General features: G+C 38.6%; 2 protein-coding genes and 1 non-coding gene across 3 annotated transcripts; 1 reads left to right on the top strand and 2 right to left on the bottom strand.

Annotated features, from left to right (window-relative positions):
• Positions 1 to 1,925: 1,925 nt before the first annotated feature.
• Positions 1,926 to 4,960, bottom strand: LOC111329233 (uncharacterized). The gene is made up of 6 exons (XM_088730868.1): positions 4,541 to 4,960; positions 4,027 to 4,083; positions 3,570 to 3,664; positions 3,168 to 3,250; positions 2,881 to 2,935; positions 1,926 to 2,635 (listed from the first exon to the last, which is right to left on the bottom strand). The coding sequence occupies exons 3-6, from the start codon at positions 3,651 to 3,653 to the stop codon at positions 2,513 to 2,515; spliced, it is 345 nt and encodes a 114-aa protein (XP_088586994.1). The 5' UTR covers positions 3,654 to 3,664; positions 4,027 to 4,083; positions 4,541 to 4,960; the 3' UTR covers positions 1,926 to 2,512.
• Positions 4,961 to 13,009: 8,049 nt separating this feature from the next.
• Trnas-gga (transfer RNA serine (anticodon GGA)) lies at positions 13,010 to 13,082 on the top strand. The gene has a single exon. It is a non-coding gene; the product is annotated as a tRNA-Ser (tRNA).
• A 321-nt stretch (positions 13,083 to 13,403) lies between these two features.
• On the bottom strand, positions 13,404 to 18,003 carry LOC111329235 (melanocortin receptor 5-like). The gene is made up of 2 exons (XM_022933868.2): positions 17,863 to 18,003; positions 13,404 to 16,689 (listed from the first exon to the last, which is right to left on the bottom strand). The coding sequence occupies exon 2, from the start codon at positions 16,550 to 16,552 to the stop codon at positions 15,596 to 15,598; it is 957 nt and encodes a 318-aa protein (XP_022789603.2). The 5' UTR covers positions 16,553 to 16,689; positions 17,863 to 18,003; the 3' UTR covers positions 13,404 to 15,595.
• Positions 18,004 to 18,483: the final 480 nt, after the last annotated feature.

The raw sequence follows: 18,483 nt of genomic DNA, 5'->3' as shown, positions 1-18,483 counted from the left end.
TACTTAAAGAATAGATTACTGTCAATAAATGCCTGTCACAACGGCGATTGAAACAGTTGATTGTATACCTTGAAAATGCTACGATTGCAGAATGGTATGGCAAGAGAGAGAATTTTATCGTTTCCATATAGAGATTTCCCTTTTTAGCTATTCTTCATTCTATTGCTATCAGTGGCAAAAAGATATTGAAATTGAAGGGGCTATGCGAAGGAAAGGAAACTTTAATCCCTTTCTTGGGATAAAGTTGCTATGCGCTGTGACCATTTTGATATTTTAAACTCTTCTACATAGTTCATAAGAGGCTTGTAATGTTACTGATACCTGAAGATTTGAAAAAGAGTTACCAGCAATATTTTCTCAGTGTCTCCTTAAAAAAGTCGTATGTTAGCAAATGCTTTGTTTAATTGGTAAATAGTGGAACAAAAGTTCACTTCAAGGTCGCACTGTTACCTTGATTAAGTCATATTACTCAGTTTTAGCCGACATGCTTATTGAAGCGATTCAGAGCTGGGCTGTGTTTGCATTTCTTGGTAATTGCACGGTTGTTTTGTTTCCAAATGCTCACGCACACTTATGCTGACGAATTATTATATTCATCACCTGGGGCCCGTTTCTCGAAAGTAGCGGTGACGTAACGGGCCCGTAAAGCTGTTCTGTTTTCATTCAAGATGGGGATTTCAAAAGTTTTCAAAATGATACAATAAAACTATCACCTATCTTTAGGGGGAAAAAGTACATGGCAGGAGGTAAGAGTGGATGAAATGAAAACTGCCCAAATCGCTATGGCGTTCGATAAATTGCTGTATGTGGAGAAGTAAATTTTAAACTCATCCGCGACTATTGCTTGTTATCAACCAGTGACATTTTAATCGAACTACATTACAGTATCATATTTCTAACAGTCGCAATACATACATTGCTAAGCCCTTCGCGCATGATCGCTGGAAATTGGCAACATATGACGCATGCATTTAGTCATTTAGCTTTAATCAATCCCATGATGCTTGAAATCCAATCAATCGTCGTCTTTCAGTAGTCTGATGCGTACTGGTCTGTGATCTTTTAAACCACAAGATGTCACTTGACCGTCAAAATGCAGAAAATTGCATCATAGTACAAAGTCGAAAGAAGAAGGCAATCTTCACCTTGTCATCTTCATCAGTGTGAAAAGGCTTCATCTTCTGGAGATGATTCTCATTGAGCAGCAAATTTTCATTTTCCGCCTTTAGGGTAGATCACCTATTGATTTTGTGAAGTGATCTGTCTAACTAAACTGACGACATAGATATCAAGGAACAAAGAGCTGAAACAAGTTGAGCAGTCTAAGAGTTCTAACCATCCAGGGTACAGCATTAACAGGCAAAGAAACTGTAACCCGTCTCTAACAGCTTTCAGTCGAAATTACTTGTCAAATCTCGTGACTTCAGCGAATCAATCAGTTGGATATGTAGGATTGGTTAACGACCTTTTCTGATTGGTCACTTGAAAAATTCTTGCAGCTCAAGTCAGTCTTTATGTGGATGACCTTGGGTTAGGATTTCCTTTGCATGCTCATGTCTGTCATTATTTTTATCCCTCTCGAACTAAATTGGTAAGAGAACCCTGTGTGATGTGTGGGAATTGAATTTAAGCTGTTGACTGAGTTGAGTGCTTCTGCTCGTCTTAAATTTTATCTGGACGTGCTAACCTAGTTTAAATTAATATTCGGTCTTTTCTTTAATTGGCTTTTGTTCACTCCTCTGGTCCGTCGTGAAAACACAAATAATTCCATTTTGTTGAGTGTACGCGAGACTGTTTATTTTATTATGGGTGGCTCCCTTAATCAATGGAGGAGAGAAGCACGTCAACTGACAGAAACTACTTGGCGCTAAAACAACGTAATGGAAGGAATGAATGCTATTTATCACTTACTACATAAGTAGATGGGCTGTCTATGAAAATTTTTTATTTGTTAAAACATTCTACCGCAAACACTGGGCGCGCCTTGTTAATGTTACAGACTGAATCTTCAGCTATTTTATACCAGGTTTGTTTTGATTTTATTTAGTAAAATGATATATAGAGTAAACATGTATAACAGAAATAATATATTAAGAAAAATATAACGAGTCAGTGAACCAGAACCATGTAAACAACCACAACCACCTTCCCAGGGTCTCTCATCTTCCCACCCCCTCTCTTGCTCCAGGGGACGGGAAAACGAGAGAGGCTGGGAACGAGGTTGAAACAACCAGTGACCGTAAAGGTTGTCGCGTTAGGATTGGCTTACGTTTTATTTCTGATTACCTAAGAGAGAGTGGTGCGAGTTTGTTTAAAACCATTCGTGAGGTTATTGAAGCTAATCCGGATTTCTTGAAATACTCAGTCCAAAACCACTTCGATAGCTCAATTAGGTCTATTGATTACTTGGCTAATTACATCTTACAAATCTGCATTATGCAGCCTTTAGAGAAGTCAACGGCTGAATGTTTCTGAGCCTCTAGTAGGCGCGAAAACTCACGATTCGACAGATCTACAGACTTTCTGGAGCTGGAAGTGAATGTGCCAGGAACAAGTGGCACTCTGGGAGAAGATCATCTCCCTGCGTAGGAGTGTTGCTTGACGTTTGCACACCAATGTTTACTCTGTCTGTTTCCTGCAGAAAAGAAAATATGAAACGTTACTAAATAAGTACTTAAGTATATTGATAGATAACCCTCACTACAGAGGGCTGAGACTGAGTTTTGCGTAATGTTGGTTGGTGATTTGATGAAGCCATTGGATGTTTGTACACGATAAGGTATAATATGAGAGATAATAGGCAAACAGGAACACAAACTATCCTGATAACAGGGGGATATGGATGCTGTGTTAAAAGACTGTCTTCCAGCTAACGCCTACCTGATCAGCATCTAACATCCGGTACACACGTGGTTGCAATGTCAATCCGCAGTTTCTGAAAAAAGAGTTTTATTTCATGTTCAAAAGAAGTTTGATTGTAGTGATAACTTTTGAAAGCTACATAACCATGGAGTGAGTAACAGCCCAGTCTGCTTTATCATCTTTTAAGATGTTTAAGATGTTCTAAAAAACACTGGGAACAGTGCAGGGTATTTCGTTTAGTCCTCTAACTTCATTCATGATGAGTTATGTGGTTCAAAGTAAAATCATTCTGGATTGCTACTTACGAGGTACGAACGCTTAAGTCGTTTTCCTGTGAACAGTGAGTGGCTATTTCTCCTCTCTCAGTCAACCACACCTCATAAAAGCCCTAATGAAGTAAAAAAAAATGAATAATTTTTTTGGAGGAAAAAGGAAGATAGTGGTGCCTATGATATTTTCGCCAAGAAGTAGTGGGCTTCTAATTCATTATCTTCTAACTAGCTTGTCGTATTTTTGGAAATTAATTTGACGTTAAAACCCCCCATTTTGCCACTTTGGTCAACCGCAATGGAATTATACTTAAACTGCGACCTCACAAAGCCTAAACTTAACGGTTTATGACTGTAAAAGTAGCTCTTCTTTTAAGTGATAAGAGTAGTTCAACACTTTTTGTGTTTCATTAATTTTTTAGTGAGACCAGAATTCACCTTTCTCTCAAAGTCTAATCCAGTTGGGATTCCACCTTGTAGAAAGAGTGATCTATAGACCATCTGCACTTGCTGGGCTTCCATCTTTCTTAATCCTACATCGAATACAAAACGGTGTATGCATCAGGTTTGCATCATTGTAATCTGAAGTATTTGTCCCGATTCTTATCTCATTTGGGTCTTGAAACGAAATACATAAAATGCGATCAGACAATGTGGATATATAGATTTTGCTTAGTGTTCGGTTATGGATAGTTCTTCATTCATGTAGCGTGGAGGCAGGGGGGTATCCTCGTTTTAGAATGGTTAAGAATTAAAAAACAAAATCTTACACGAGGACATGAAAGGCAAGAGAGGCACTTGCCCGACCCTAAAATAATTAAAATCGAAAATAACCAGAGAGAAAAACTGTCATAAAGCCCTGAGTAGTATTATGATGTAAACGCTGTGTACTTACGCGCATATGTTCCGAGTCTTCGGTGCTGTTTGAGTCCTGATTTCTCTTACAGAAAGGCTTAAAAGATAAAAGAACACTCATGAGGCATGAAGTGGTGGGAAAACGTAGAAGATAAAAATTGTAATAACAGAACCACTAGAGTTACCTATAGGGGACATAGTATAGTTTGATAGCATGCCATAGTAAAACTTGTCCGTAAATAGAATCCAAGACAAGATGAGATCCTTCATTTGGATGTTATACGATAGCAAAACATCCGGTACCTTCTTCCCGATTTTGTCTCTCTACAGGTTTCGAACAGTTTTGAAATAAATCAGGTCTAACCGAGTGGGTATTTATCCGGGTTTTACTCAAAAAGCCACGCTAATACAGGAGTATGGCTAAAAGGGGTTTTTCTAGTTCTTACTTAAGATAAAAACATGTGTACGCTTTCTTTTTCTGCTATACGTGAAATTGAAAGAAGATCCTATGATTATGAAGATAGTGTCAGAAAGGTGGTAAAATCCCAACTTACCGCACGCTTGGGAGATGTGCAACAAACACTGTTTGGAGAAGAAATGTTCAACTTGATTTGTTGAATCTGTTTAATGTGTTTCAATCTGTATAATCCGACTGGTGTGATCAGGTTTGAAAGGTTTGTAGACTAGATGGACAGGTGAGAAAAACCAAACGCCAACAACAAACTACAGCACATGGTATATACCATAATATACAAAAAGGCCCAGTACCGCGCGGGTTGGGCAAAAACTAAACATGGCGTATTGCAATCGGCAGTGTCGAAGGGGCTTGTTTCGATTTCCAGTTTGGCTTCTGTTCACCAGCTCCTCATTTGTAATCTAATTGGCGACGTCCACCTGGTGCATACGCGGGTAATGTCTCTGAGCAAAATTATGGCGCCAAAGTAGTAGGGTTCAAAACAACTGTTTTCCAGTTTTAAGTGCTTTTTCCATAATGGCGCGCGGCGACTGGCTTTTTATCATGGGTTCCATCATTTCTGTTTGTTACTACTATCTTGAAGTCTTTGTACGGAATACCCTTCCTGGCTCTAATAGAGTTGCTCACTACATACATCTTTTAACTGGAACCGAAAGTAATGTCCTTTACAAGCGGTGATTACAAGAATGATTCGCTGACCGTCACCAAGAAAAGTTTCCGTCTTCCCAATCTTCGATGTGTTCATGACCCCTGGTAGAGTTTTGTTTACTTCACTATGCTTCAAAATCTTTCGATTCCTTTCTTTGTGAACCATTTCAGCTAAGGGGCCACAAATGTTACTTCTCCTGTACTTACAGTCAATGAACTCTTTTGCAGTCTTGAAAAAGTTAAAGTGACTGTTACAGCTTATAGATGGTGGTGAAATTACGTCGTTGTCCTTGGCGATCTCAATATCTGTACGCTTTAATATGAGAAAATTTCACGGACTTAACCTTGATAATTCTGCTGCGCATTTGGGAAATTCCCTCCTGATCACTTGATTTTTCAACCATGATGACGTCATCCGCGAAATTTGCGCTTTTCGAGACGTTCTTGAGCCACTGTTTTGAAGCTTTGTTTACTTACAAGAGGGTTTTAAACGCAGCACAAGTCTTTCGCTCAAGCGAAAATGTTTTTTAAAGATAAAATATTGTTCAGCCAAGTCTGGAATTTTAAACGCGTCATGGGGCCAGAATGTGCCCAGGCTTGCCCACCCTTTACACGCTTACATTAATATCCATATTCTTCATACCCTCATATAAGTTTCCTTCACTGCTGACAATGAGAATTTGTTTGACAATCAGCAGCTTCTCGGGTTGATGATCATTTCCTTTTATTCTCATGGCGTCAATGAATGATTCATTAGTGTTACTGTAAGGAGAAATTAGATACTGGCCACTCTTAGGGTCTAAAGGGTAAATGGGCTAAAGTATAGATTAAAGGCTGGAAATTTCTAAAGAAACTGTGGTGCTGTGGCGCTGGGGGTAACAAGGTACTTTGGTAATATCACTGACTAAGTTGAATTTGTAAATTGGCCACCGTAACGAGTAAAAAAGCTTTTTTACTCGTTACGGTGGCCAATTTACAATTTCAACTTAGTCAGTGATATTACCAAATCAAATTACCTAAAGAATAGATTGCTGTCAATAAATACCTGTCACAACAGCGATTGAAACAGTTGATTGGTTATCCTGAAAATGCTACGATTGCATAATGGCGTAGCTAGATAGAAAACATTATCGTTTCCCTGTAGAAGTTTCCCCGTTAGCTCTTATTCATTCGATTGCTATCAATGGCAAAAAATATTGAAATTGAAGGAACTGTGCATAGGCAAGGAAATTTTAATCCCTTTCTTGGTTTATGATAAAGTTGCTATGCGCTGTGATTATTTTGATTTTTTAAATTCTTCTACGTAGTTTATAAGAGGCTTGCAATGTTACCGAAACCCGAAGAATTTAGAAAGAGTTACCAACAATATTTTCTCAGTGTCTCTTGAAAACGTAAGTCAGCAAATGCTCTGTTTAATTGGTACATTGGGAATTTAAAGTTCGCTTCAAAGACACACGGTTATCCTAATTAAGTCATGTTATTCAGTTTTAACCGACATGTTTACTGAAGCGATTCCGAGCTGGACTGAATTTGCATTTCTTGGTAATTGCACGGTTGTTTTGTTTCCGAAAGCTCACACACATATATTCATCACCTGGGGCCCGTTTCTCGAAAGTCCTGGCAACTTAAAGGGCCCGTAAAGCTGTTCTGTTTTCATTCAAGATGGAGATTTCAAGATTTTTGAAAATGAGACAATAAAACTATCAGCTAAAGAAACAAAAAGGACTGGTTTGGGTGCCAGAACCTTCTTTCCTATCCTTGAAATTTTGATTTTAAAACTTGGCTTCGGGCCCGTCGAGCGACTTTCGAGAAACGGGCCCCAGGTTACCTTTCTGTAGAAGAGGAAACTTACAACAGCTCATTACTGTCCTTGCGGAAAGCGAAAGTAAGCTTGAACAGACTTAACAAATCGTGCAAGATTGCGTCTGGTCTTTCAAGTGAAACTGAATAGGAGGGAGGGGAGGGAAGGGGTAAGGAGTCAAGCGGAGATGAGAGAGGCACGTGACACGCATGGAAGAACATTAGTGCCCCGTCCATACCGTCACGAAAGTGAGGTCGAGGCTTTGCATTCCTATAACTAATCTCTTCCCAGAGACTCTAAGCCTTTGTTTAAAACGATGCACGCGAAAAGGCATTATCACTCAATACATTTTCCCTATTGTTATGAAAGTAAACGCACTTAAGCGTCGAGCTTAATTTCATTTTGAGACTTGGGAGGGGATCTAGGAGTCCTTGTGTAATAAGGCGGGGAACAATCAGGGAAGGAAACTGAGACGTTTACTAAGTAAAATCTACATAATGACTGACCAACAATATTTATGCGATTGAATTTACGGGAGTGGGTTCCGAGATGACGCACATACTGCTAAGTTTTACAATGCAACGCATCTTATCAAAACACCCTCCCTTTTATAAGTGAAAAAAAATGAAAGAAAAAAAATTGCTCTCAATTACAAACCGACACACGAGCTGGCTGATAAAAAATGTGAATTAAGCATGCATAATAAAGTAAATAGTCGAGTCCTATAACTCGTCAGAAGTCTTAAGAACAGTTTATGGCTTCCTCAAAACAAAGTCACCTTAAGTGCTCTGTGGCTGTCGTTGACCCTCAGATCGTCCTAGCACTGGTTTTAATAATAATAGTAATGATAATAATAATATTAATTCACATTTCTAAAGCGCTAAAATTATGAAAATATTCTAAAGCGATTTACAAAATATTCTATAAAAATATTAAAAAAATTGAACAATAACATATTAAAAGATATTAAAATTTTAAAATGTTAAAACTATTCAAAATGTTAAAGCAAATTGTAAGCCAGCTTGAAAAGATGTCTTAAGAACAGTTTATGACTTCCTCAAAACAAAGTCACCTTAAATGCTCTGTGGCTCTCGTTGACCCTCAGATCGTCCTAGCACTGGTTTTAATAATAATAGTAATAATGATAAAATTTTTCACTTATATTAATAAGTAATAATAATAGTAATAATGATAAAATTTTTCACTTATATTAATAAGTAATAATAATAGTAATAATGATAAAATTTTTCACTTATATTAATGAGTAATAATAATAGTAATAATGATATTTTTTTCACTTATATTAATAAGTAATAATAATAGTAATAATGATAAAATGTTTCACTTATTTTAATTCACATTTCTAAAGCGTTAAAATTATGAAAATATTCTAAAGCGATTTACAAAATATCCCATAAAAATATTAAAACAATTAAACAATAACATATCAAAAGATATTAAAATTTTAAAATGTTAAAACTATTCAAAAATGTTAAAACAAATTGTAAGCCAGCTTGAAAAGATGTCTTAAGCTTGGACTTAAAAATGGCTGCACTCTGACTGTTTCGAATTTCAAGCGACAGTTTGTTCCACAGAAGTGGCCCGGAACGGGCAAAGGCGAGATCAGCAAAGGTCTTAAAATTAGTTCTTGGGATGTTAGGAAGGCCCTGGTCACAGGAACGTAGGTGATGACCAGAAATAGAGTGTGGCTGCAGCTATTCTTGAATGTACTGTGGGCCTTGATTATTAAACCAAGAGTAACAACTGACGGTGGCTCAATAGGGTTATGTAACAACACGAAGCGCGCGCCAGTGACATCAATCGAAAGTTAATATTCTCGTTGTTTTTGTTATTTTTCAAATCAAAGCTACTGAAACATAAAAAACAAGGGCCTAAATTTGCTTTACAACAGTCACTTCTGAAGTCAAGGCTTTTAGTCCCAAATTAAAACTACTCAAATATCGCCATTTTTTGACGTCTGTTTGACTTTGATTTCAATTTTCTTCAATTCCCTTCGGTAAAATTTTCTATTATTCTCCGACCGGGTAGAGTCTGACAAGACGAAACTTATAAAATCGAAAAAAAATAGGGGTTGTCAAGGTAGTTTTTTTCGCTTTTAACATTTTTGTTGTTTTTGGCTGAGCGAAAAACTTGTCATACAAATTTTTCTGATAAATTCACAGCAAGGAAAGCTAAAAGGGTATAACATCTCTGCCAAATTTTAAGGAATTTCACCGAAGGAAATACGAGAAATCTGAGGGGGAACTTTCTATTTTCTCACCTCAATGGCAATTACGTCATCAGAAAAGGAACTCGCCAAGATCGCTATTTGAGCATGCGCGAACTTCCAAACCACGCGGTTTTGTCGAGGACGAATGTGTAAACACGGGCGGTCATTATCTTTGACGTTTTTGTACAAACTGCTTTTGACCTGAAAATCAGTTGTAAACATACCTTAATTCACTATGTCGCAGAATCCTTGGAAATCTCTTCTAAGTGTTTCAAAATTGGGGAGACTATTCTCGTCGTGTTTGTGGCTTTGGAAGCGATGAGCGACTGGACAATGGCGGTCTCGTCAACATACACACAAGACCTTTCCGTCCAAATCGTTGATACAAATTATTTAAATCCTCATATCTTAGGCCACTGCCAGCAATTTTTTCGGCATTGCTTTGCTTTATTGGGCTATCCGCATGACCTGGGTTGTACAGCTTTCCTCGAAAAGACAGGAGTCTCTGATAACTGTTGTCAAGATATTTCAGGTCTTCGGCGGCGTCCTTGACAGAGATTACAGAACTTCTGTTCACCAGCATTTCATCAGACGAAGCCAACCTAGACGAAAGCAAGATTCTTCGAAGAGCGATCACGTCCTCTAGGGCGTCGTGGGCATCAAAGGTGGTTTGAAATAAATGTTCGTAAACAGAACTCTCCCCAGGCTTTGGAAATTTACCTACTGCGTTTTGGAGGGAAGAGTGCTTGCTTTTCATGACTGCAGCATGTCCGGTCTTAGAGTTGAAACCTCGCCCCCGTTTCTGCCACGCCATGTCGTAAGCATAGGCAATAGGTACCAAATTGTTCTGGTCAGGCTTGTTACCATTTTCAATTGCCTTCTCTTGTTCAAGGTTTAGGAATTGCTGGCAACTATTCTTTGCTACTAGCTCTATTGCCTTTCCAGCTTCCCTTTCCCGATTTTTAAAAGTTGATGAGTTCAGTACAGGCACATTGAGGATTGAAAGTAAAGTGTTTAAATGGGTGTTGCCCACTCCTGTGTGTAAACAGCCAAGGGCAGCTCTCGTGTTCACATCAAAGATCAATGGACCGCGTGCACCGGATCTGTGCTCTTTTGATGTTTTAATGGTGTTTTCCGCATTGCATTGACTGCATATAACAGTAAACGTGCTTGCCAAGCCACTGTGCTGTTCTTCAATAACATTGCCAAGAGAAAAAGGGCCTAGAAATATTGTAAAATACACTGTAAACTAACAGGGAAAAAGACTCCATCCACAATATTTGTTATGTTCTTTTATATGATAATGGTGTAAAATATGCTATAGTGCAGTTGAAAATAGTGAGAATTTACCGCAATGACAAAATGAGCGTGATGGCCCCCCTTTGCAAGACTAATAAATGTAGATTCCTTCAAACCATCTGTAAGGGTTTCTTAGTCCACCAGTCTGGATCCTTGTGGCAGGTTCGCCTCCCTCTTAGCTTTATTCTGCTGATGGGAATCAGGGATGGAGTCAACAGAACAGGTAGGCCGATAATTAGGACAAGCTTGGCAGGAAAATCTTACCAAAAATTAAGACTCCTGAATAAAGAAAAATGTACCGACCTCGCGTGCTCGTGTCTCGTTTTACTGGGGGTTCGTTTTCCTTGGATATGTTATCATACTGAAGCTTCCTTTTGGCATTCCACGTTTTGAACCCTTCGCGTAACCTTTTTATTTTTGTTTCTTTTCTGGTTTCGATCGCTTCCACTTTCCGAAAGCGACCTGACGCATTACGGATGTTGTGTATGCGTTGTGTAAACTTCTGGTCTTTCACTGTCAATATTGTGCTCATTACTGGAAAGTATCGATGCCGTTTCACTGTCGTCATGTAAACTTCGCGATTATGTGACAAAAATTGTGCACTCGCGTGAAGCCGCCATGTTTGTTTACCTATTTGATGCCGTTTAAAAGCTCGCGCCATTTTCGTACCCATTCTTCGCCCGGCCAAAAACCCTATTGAGCCACCTTAAGGTGGCTGAACACAGTTTTCGCGCGCCCTTTTGCTGATGCAATTCAGTGCACGCGCAAGGATTGCAAAAAACAAGTATGCCGTCAATAGAGCGGTCGTTTTATTTACTCAACACGTATCCGCACTATCTGTGCTATTTTTCTCTATAGTTGGCGCAGTGTACTGAGGGTTTTAATCTTTTATTAGAAAGACATGTTAGAAAAGTTAACGGTGCAAAGAACCTAGCAATTCTCAGCTCATAAGAATTTCACGAAATTTGGCACGAATACTTTAGGAAATAAGTAACTGGAGTATCGAAAAATTGATTTTTATCAAAGGAAATTCTAGATAATCGAGTGAACCTTCAACAAGGGATAATTAAAGATCTCTCTTAAATTGTCAGCAAAATGGTGATAACTTGTGAGTATCGTTACAAGCTCGTTGCATGCAAATTATAAAGAAAAACTAATGACTAGATTTTCTACAAATGAACAAAACCGATTTTAAAGGCCTGTTTATATTTATTCATGTCGCCATGACAACGGCACATACGTCAGCTTAACTATCAAAAGAACAAAGTTTGCGTTGTTAACTTGCTGCCAGTTTTGGCGACCGAGAGATCAAGGCCGTGTTAGAGAAAACGGCGAAAGAAACACAGGTATCAAAAACTGTGTTCAGCCACCTTAAAATGAACGCGACGATAAGTCACAGGAAGCTAGTGAAGATGAGATAAGGCGGACGAAATATGATCAAACTTTGAATCCTAAAGATCAATCGAGCAGCGGTGTTGAGCACCTTCTGAAGGCGATCTGTCTGGTACTTGGAGACACCAAGGAAAAGAGAGTTACAGTAGTCCAAATGTGAACAAGAGTCTTCGTGGACTCAGGACTAAGGAATCTCCTAATTTGGCGAATTTTATAAAAGCCATGAAAAGCCTTGCTGCAGATCTTACCAATGTGAATGGACATAGACATATTGGAGTCAAACCAGGAACCCAAGTTTCGAACACTGTCGAGAGGCTGGATGGTAGAATCACCGACAGTGATGGAATCAATTACGATTTTTGTTAATCGATGGCAGGAACCATTAACTAAGAACTCAGTTTTCTAATCGTTGATTAACAGGCGGTTACAAGTCAACCATGCGCGGACATCTGAGATGCAGGCCTCTAGAGAAGCTATGGCGCGCTCTTGCGAAGATCTGCCATTAGGTCTAAACGACAGATAAAGTTGTGTATCATCGGTATATCCATGAGCAGAGGGAAGATGGTTAGCTATCATATGATATAGTCGAGATATGTATAATATAAATAAAATAGGTCTCACACAGCTGCCTTGTGGGACACCGCAGCTTAAGTGGAAGTCAGCAGATGTGCGATCGTTGATGAGAACGCGTTGTTTTCGGCCAGATACGTTTGACGCAAACCTTTGGTTGGCCCACGCTTTGGTGGAGACTTGCATGTAGTTGAGGGAACTTCAGGCACACTCAGAGACGCATTTCTTTGATTTCATGAAGATGGATTTACTTCTACGGGAACACTGCTCGGCAATTCACTGGATTGTAGGGAAGAGTAGGACCCTCTTCTGATGATGGTGGTGATGGCTCATTTGTCTCTCGTTAGTGAACACGGTTGCGACGAACAACATCATGGGGTGTTTCGACCTCTAAATAGTTTTATCCCACCGAGATATCGCTGTCGCTCGGCAATACCTCGTTTATACTTATGTTAGACTACTATTTATCACTCATTGTGTCAAATGCTAAGAATATATGAGAAATCATATATTTGAAGTTCAAATATATGATTTCTCATATATTCTTAGCATTTGACTCATCATCTTACGAGTTTATTACGAATCACCATCATAACCAGCTCCCAGTTGGCTTGTTGGCTCAGTTGGTAGGGCACTGCATTGGAATTGCAGAGGTCATGGGTTCGAATCCCGTACAGGCCTGAATTTTTTTCAGGTCTTAAAGTCACTATTGCTTAAATAGTGCTGCCCACTGCGAAGATCGTTCTCATATGAATCATTTTGTCGTCGAAAAAAATTCCTTTATTTCTTACAACCTTGCTTAACTTACAACTTAGGGATTTAGCTCAGCTCTGGAGGAAAATGTTGGTCACCAGCTCATAAAGGTGACACTTACTGAACTATCAATCTTTAACCATTGTCATTATTTCACCTTTAACTCGCGAATCGCTTGAAACGGATTCTGAATACTTGGTGCTTTCCTCCGTGATGTTGATTCATTACAAAGTGACGTTCTACCTCATATCTCATACATTTCCAATTTAATACTGGTAAAACAAAAAGAAGATTGGCAGTATATAAGTTATACTGAAATTATTGACGGAATTAGAATCATACTTAAAGGGTTATCTTAAGAGAAAATAGCCTTTGAAGACTGTTACATAACAACAGAATAAACAGAAAAATTGAAAAAGAAAGGGCGTACTCAAGGTACCGCCCCTAAAATAGCTAAGTGCTGTTCGTATAATTTACCTGATTAGAAATTCAGTGCGGAGGATAATAAGTATTAGTTTTTTACACCTTTAGTCATCTTAAAAGAAAGAAGTGTTGAACGTACTAAATTAATGGTAAAAATTAAGAATAGTTTTCGTGATCGGGAATTCGACTGGAATTAACCTAAAAGACGAGCGTAAAGGAAATAGAAAATATGAGAAGAGGAATTTCTAGGAAATTCCTGTGCGAGATTAACTTTTACCAGAGTGATTTACATTCTCCTTTATCAAGCGGATTAACATATTAAAATAGCTTATCGCAAAATAATTGAAATATTCTACTGCAGTCACGTTCCAATTACAGCCTTAGAAACTTAGAAACTGGGAGAGTATGGAACTTAATTAAAATAAATAGCAGCCAATTATAAATATTTTGCAGTGTTAAATGGAGTATTTTCTCACAGTAAGATAAGACAAAAATTACCCAATAGTAAGGTAAGACCGCCAAAGAAATAGGAAATGATCAACTATCTTATTACTTTTTTGTTATTGAACGGCTTATGATAATATGTTATTTGCATTCATTTTCCCAACACCAAGATAAGGAAGTTCTTAGAATGCTTCTAAATAAGATATGAGTTAATTTCATCGTTTGAAACTCAACATGATATTGCTGTTACGTAGCTATACACACCATATAAAGCAACATTGCGCTGTGAAGCGAACATTTCTTCAGGCATTAAGTGTGCGTGATTTATTCTACAGCTTGTTTCTAAGACATTCTTTTATATATGGTTACATTAAACTAGTTCCCTTTAACCCTTGAATTCTTAACATCAGTATATGCACATTCTCCCCACTGTCCTCAAAACATTTCCTAAGCTGCTGAAAAGGAGAATTTGTTTACCAATCAAGAGTTTTTTTGGGTGATCATTTCCTTTATTCTCCTGACCTTAATGTGTGATTCAGGGGTGATATGGTAAGGAGAAATTAGATGCTAGTCACTCTAAGGAGTCAGAGGGTAAAGATTTAGCTGGAATCGAAACCCCAGACTCCCTCTTCCCCAGAAAGTGTGATCTCAATGTTTTATCAAAGGCAATAGGGAATACATTTTTGAGGATGCAGCTTACAAAATAGAATTCGAAATAAAAGGGAAAAAATATGAAATAAAACATAATTCATCGAGAGCGCAAAAACTACAATTACTAATATCGGTCCTTTCTTGGGCGCCACGCGGTTTTTCTTAAGTTTAGTTTAATTCAGTCCATTTTCACTGCATTAAGTTTTGCAGTGGGGAAGGACTAGAAAGGAACATAGGAACCATTCGTGCTAGTCCACCCTCCCACCCATCCCACCCCAGGGGAGGACATCCATCACACAGTAATCTCGTGTGTGGGAAATTAACGTCTCCTACCCCAACCCTGCAGGAGACGGGACCTCCATTTATTCGTCCCTATCCGAGAAGACTAGAACATCTAACCATTTCCTGATATTATGGAAAGGTAGCAAATTCTTCTCAATTACTTTAAGACCCTGAGTGTTGGTCCGGCCGGGGCTCGAACCCTCGACCTCCCGCACAACAGTCCAGCGCTCTATCCATATTCTTATTTCAATAGCATGACAACTGTCTTCTTTCTGCATATTTATGTATCTAAAATCATGGCACTAATCACAGCGCATGTAACGTTGCTGAAAAGAACGAAAACTTCAGTTTTATATATTTTTTTTCAGTATTCACCCACTGCCGCGTGCGCAGAATAAGTAATAAGTGCAGAATAGAACCGTGTTTCTAATTCTCCTTGAAGCCGCAGCGTAGTATGTGTATTTACAATGTGTGTGTTTTTCACAAGCCTCACAACACAGGCAAGTCAGTGGTAGGCAGCTAAAAAGCTGTCAATAAAAAGTGTTTTTTGAAGTCGAAAATCGACGAAAATGAGACCTGCGCACGATTATTACTTGATTTTCCTAGAAACCGTCAGAAAAGCCGGTAAAGCTGACATCTCTTTAAGAAGTGATGCTCCACCGCTTTGTGCGAAATAGTAAGCAACAAAACTGTCTTATCGTGTCCTTTACTGCTCTTCTCATTTCTCTCATCTTCCAGTAGTACAAAAATGGGTTAATAGTCGAGTTCGATAACAGTAATGATACCGTCAAACACCAAACGAATGTAATTGACTGGTTGTTTAATCCGGTGATCGTAATGAAAGCTGTGACTGAAAAGTACGGAAGATAACAAGCCAGTAATGCCATTTGTACCCACAGGGCTATGGACACTGTCTTTTGGTATCGCGCTTTATTCAACAAAATTGTCTCTCCACTCCGTTGTCCGCCTCGTTCATGTTTGTATTGCACTTGTGCTTGAAAAAGACGAAGTGTGCGATAAATCTTGGTGTAGCAGAGAGAAGAGATTAGTAGACACAGTAACAACAATGCACAAACGAATCTAAAGGCAATAGGTATACTATAAAATGCTGCAATTGAAGCGAAAGTGCAAAAAAGGAAAAGAGTGGCAATAAGGACCCTTACTCGCCTCACAGTTACAACCTGTCTGTATCTCAGCCCCAACAACAGAGCAAGAAGTCTGTCCACACTTATTGCAGTCATTGTTGACAAAGATACACCAGCAAAAACAAAACACGCAATATTATGAACGATGTAAAAGTGATAACAACCCTTCGATTTTTGTGATAACAAGTAAAATCCACTGCGAAGAGGATGCACGACAAGGCCCACTCCCAGATCTGTGCACGCTAGGCAACCAAGCAGAAGTTTCGACGGTGGATGAAGGGAAGAAATTTTGAAGAGAACGAAAATTATCAGAATATTCCCCCAAAACGCAGTGATCGACATAGGAACACCTAAAGCTGAGATGATTATCCTCTGAGCGGTGCTAAGACCTTGATTGCAGAAAAAGTCTTGATGTGGTGTCGTATGGTTTCTATCATCACGTGAATTCGCCATTTTCTCCTTCGCGCGTGTTTCTTTAGTTTGTCGGTATCCAATTGTAGTAAAACAGCTGGGGTTAGTTCCAAGCCTTTAGCTCTTATCCCCATACATTTAGGCGGAGTCAAATCATTCAGATCAAGTGTTATTTTTCCCTGAAAATCAGAAAGCGAGGTGTTTTAGCGTGGAAAATAGCTGCAAATAGGCTCAATTATGGCAGTTCTGTTGTTGATACGTAGTCCCGTGTTTACTCAGCTGGCGTTAATTTAAAAACTAAAGCGGAGTGTTCGAAATATCTTAAGCTTGTTTTTTCCTTAATTATTGGAAAATATATTAAATATGTTCAACCTAATACTGTAAAAGTCATATCTAAGGTTAGCTAACTATCTGCATGAAATCATAGTAATTAAATAGTCAATTCTCCATAACTTTGGGGGTGAACGTTCATCCTTTTCATTTTAGTATTTTGTTATAAATGGTTAGATGATCTGTAAAAAATAACACCCTATCGTTCAATTCTAACACACAGAAAAGCATGAATTTTTAAGAAAAGGTTTTATCCATATGAGCAAGAAGAAAAAAACCATCTCCTTGTGTTTCATAATAAAAACGGCTTTTAGGGGAATTGATTCGAAAAGCCGAAAGATTAAACGTGAAGAGTCTCATGTTTGGAAATATGTTTCCTCGGGTAATATGTAGTAAATCATATCAGGAGTTTTTCTGTTTAATTAACTAGAAACACAGGTGATTTACGTATGATGCACGATCCTCGCAGTAGAGAGCGCTATTTATGCAATAGCGAAAATCAGACCTGAAAAAAATCAGACCTGTACGGGATTCGAACCACTGACCTCTGCGATACTAGTGCAGCGCTCTACCAATTGAGCTAACAAGCCAACTGGGAGCAGGCCGTTAAGTTGATTCGTAATAAACCCGTGATGATAAATCAGATACAATGAATGTATGAAGTTCATATATTTTGAACTGCGGTATTAGATACGTATGATGCACGATCCTCGCAGTAGAGAGCGCTATTTATGCAGTAGCGAAAATCAGACCTGAAAAAAATCAGGCCTGTACAGGATTCGAACCACTGACCTCTGCGATACTAGTGCAGCGGTGGAGCAGGCCGTTAAGTTGATTCGCTGCACTAGTATCGCAGAGGTCAATGGTTCGAATCCCGTACAGGCCTGATTTTTTTCAGGTCTGATTTTCGCTATTGCATAAATAGCGCTCTCTACTGCGAGGATCGTGCATCATACGTATCTAATACCGCAGTTAAAAATATATGAACTTCATATATTCATTGTAACAGGTGATTTAGATACCTGAAATGCGGTTGCTTCGACTTCTATTCTGGTCGTGAAGCCATTTCATTTTTCATTAGAATTCACTTATGAACAGGAAGACTAAAGCGCTGTTGCAGGTGTAAAACGTACGTCTGTTAAAAGAATGACAAACAATCCAAGTTGGATGCCTCAGATTGGTTCATCCTAATGGGATGTCATTTAAAAATTTATTATTTAAACGAAACATTCATTTTTTTTTCAACAGCCACTTCTGTCTTCGTCAACAAACTGAATGTTTCTTTATGCAGCCCACCATGAGTCCTTTTGCTAGACTAAAATGTTTTTCGCATATTTTAAAGAGCAAAATACATCACCCGTCTAGAAAGCTTAAAGTGAGGGCGAGGTCGAAAAAAATCATTCTTGCTTAGTCAAAGGACGCCCGCTTGAGTACGTCTGAAAATTGCCAGAAGGCTAGCGTCACAAAAGTTTATGTGTGTTTCCTAACATTTTGCTGACAGAACCATTAATTAAAAATGATAATACGCTGCTCTTCCAAGTCCGTCACGGAGATGCTATACTGTGGAAATTCTAAATCATTATGATGGTTAAGACCCTTCCTTAAAAAACTTTTTCAATTGGCTGCGCCGTAAAGTTTGTTGA

The sequence above is a fragment of the Stylophora pistillata genome, chromosome 8, assembly GCF_964205215.1.
Source record: "Stylophora pistillata chromosome 8, jaStyPist1.2, whole genome shotgun sequence".
Lineage (NCBI taxonomy): Eukaryota > Metazoa > Cnidaria > Anthozoa > Scleractinia > Pocilloporidae > Stylophora > Stylophora pistillata.
Note: the sequence above shows the minus strand (reverse complement) of the source record. Positions and strands in the feature narration are given on the sequence as shown.

Bases quoted from the DNA above. Each gene is read 5' to 3' on its own strand.
- LOC111329233 (XM_088730868.1), bottom strand. From the start codon at position 3,653: ATGGAAGCCCAGCAAGTGCAGATGGTCTATAGATCACTCTTTCTACAA. The intron at 3,251-3,569 runs GTGAATTCTGGT...TTACTTCATTAG, and splicing joins GATTAGACTTTGAGAGAAAG to GGCTTTTATGAGGTGTGGTT. The intron at 2,936-3,167 runs GTAAGTAGCAAT...CTCTTTTTTCAG, and splicing joins GACTTAAGCGTTCGTACCTC to AAACTGCGGATTGACATTGC.
- LOC111329235 (XM_022933868.2), bottom strand. From the start codon at position 16,552: ATGGCGAATTCACGTGATGATAGAAACCATACGACACCACATCAAGAC.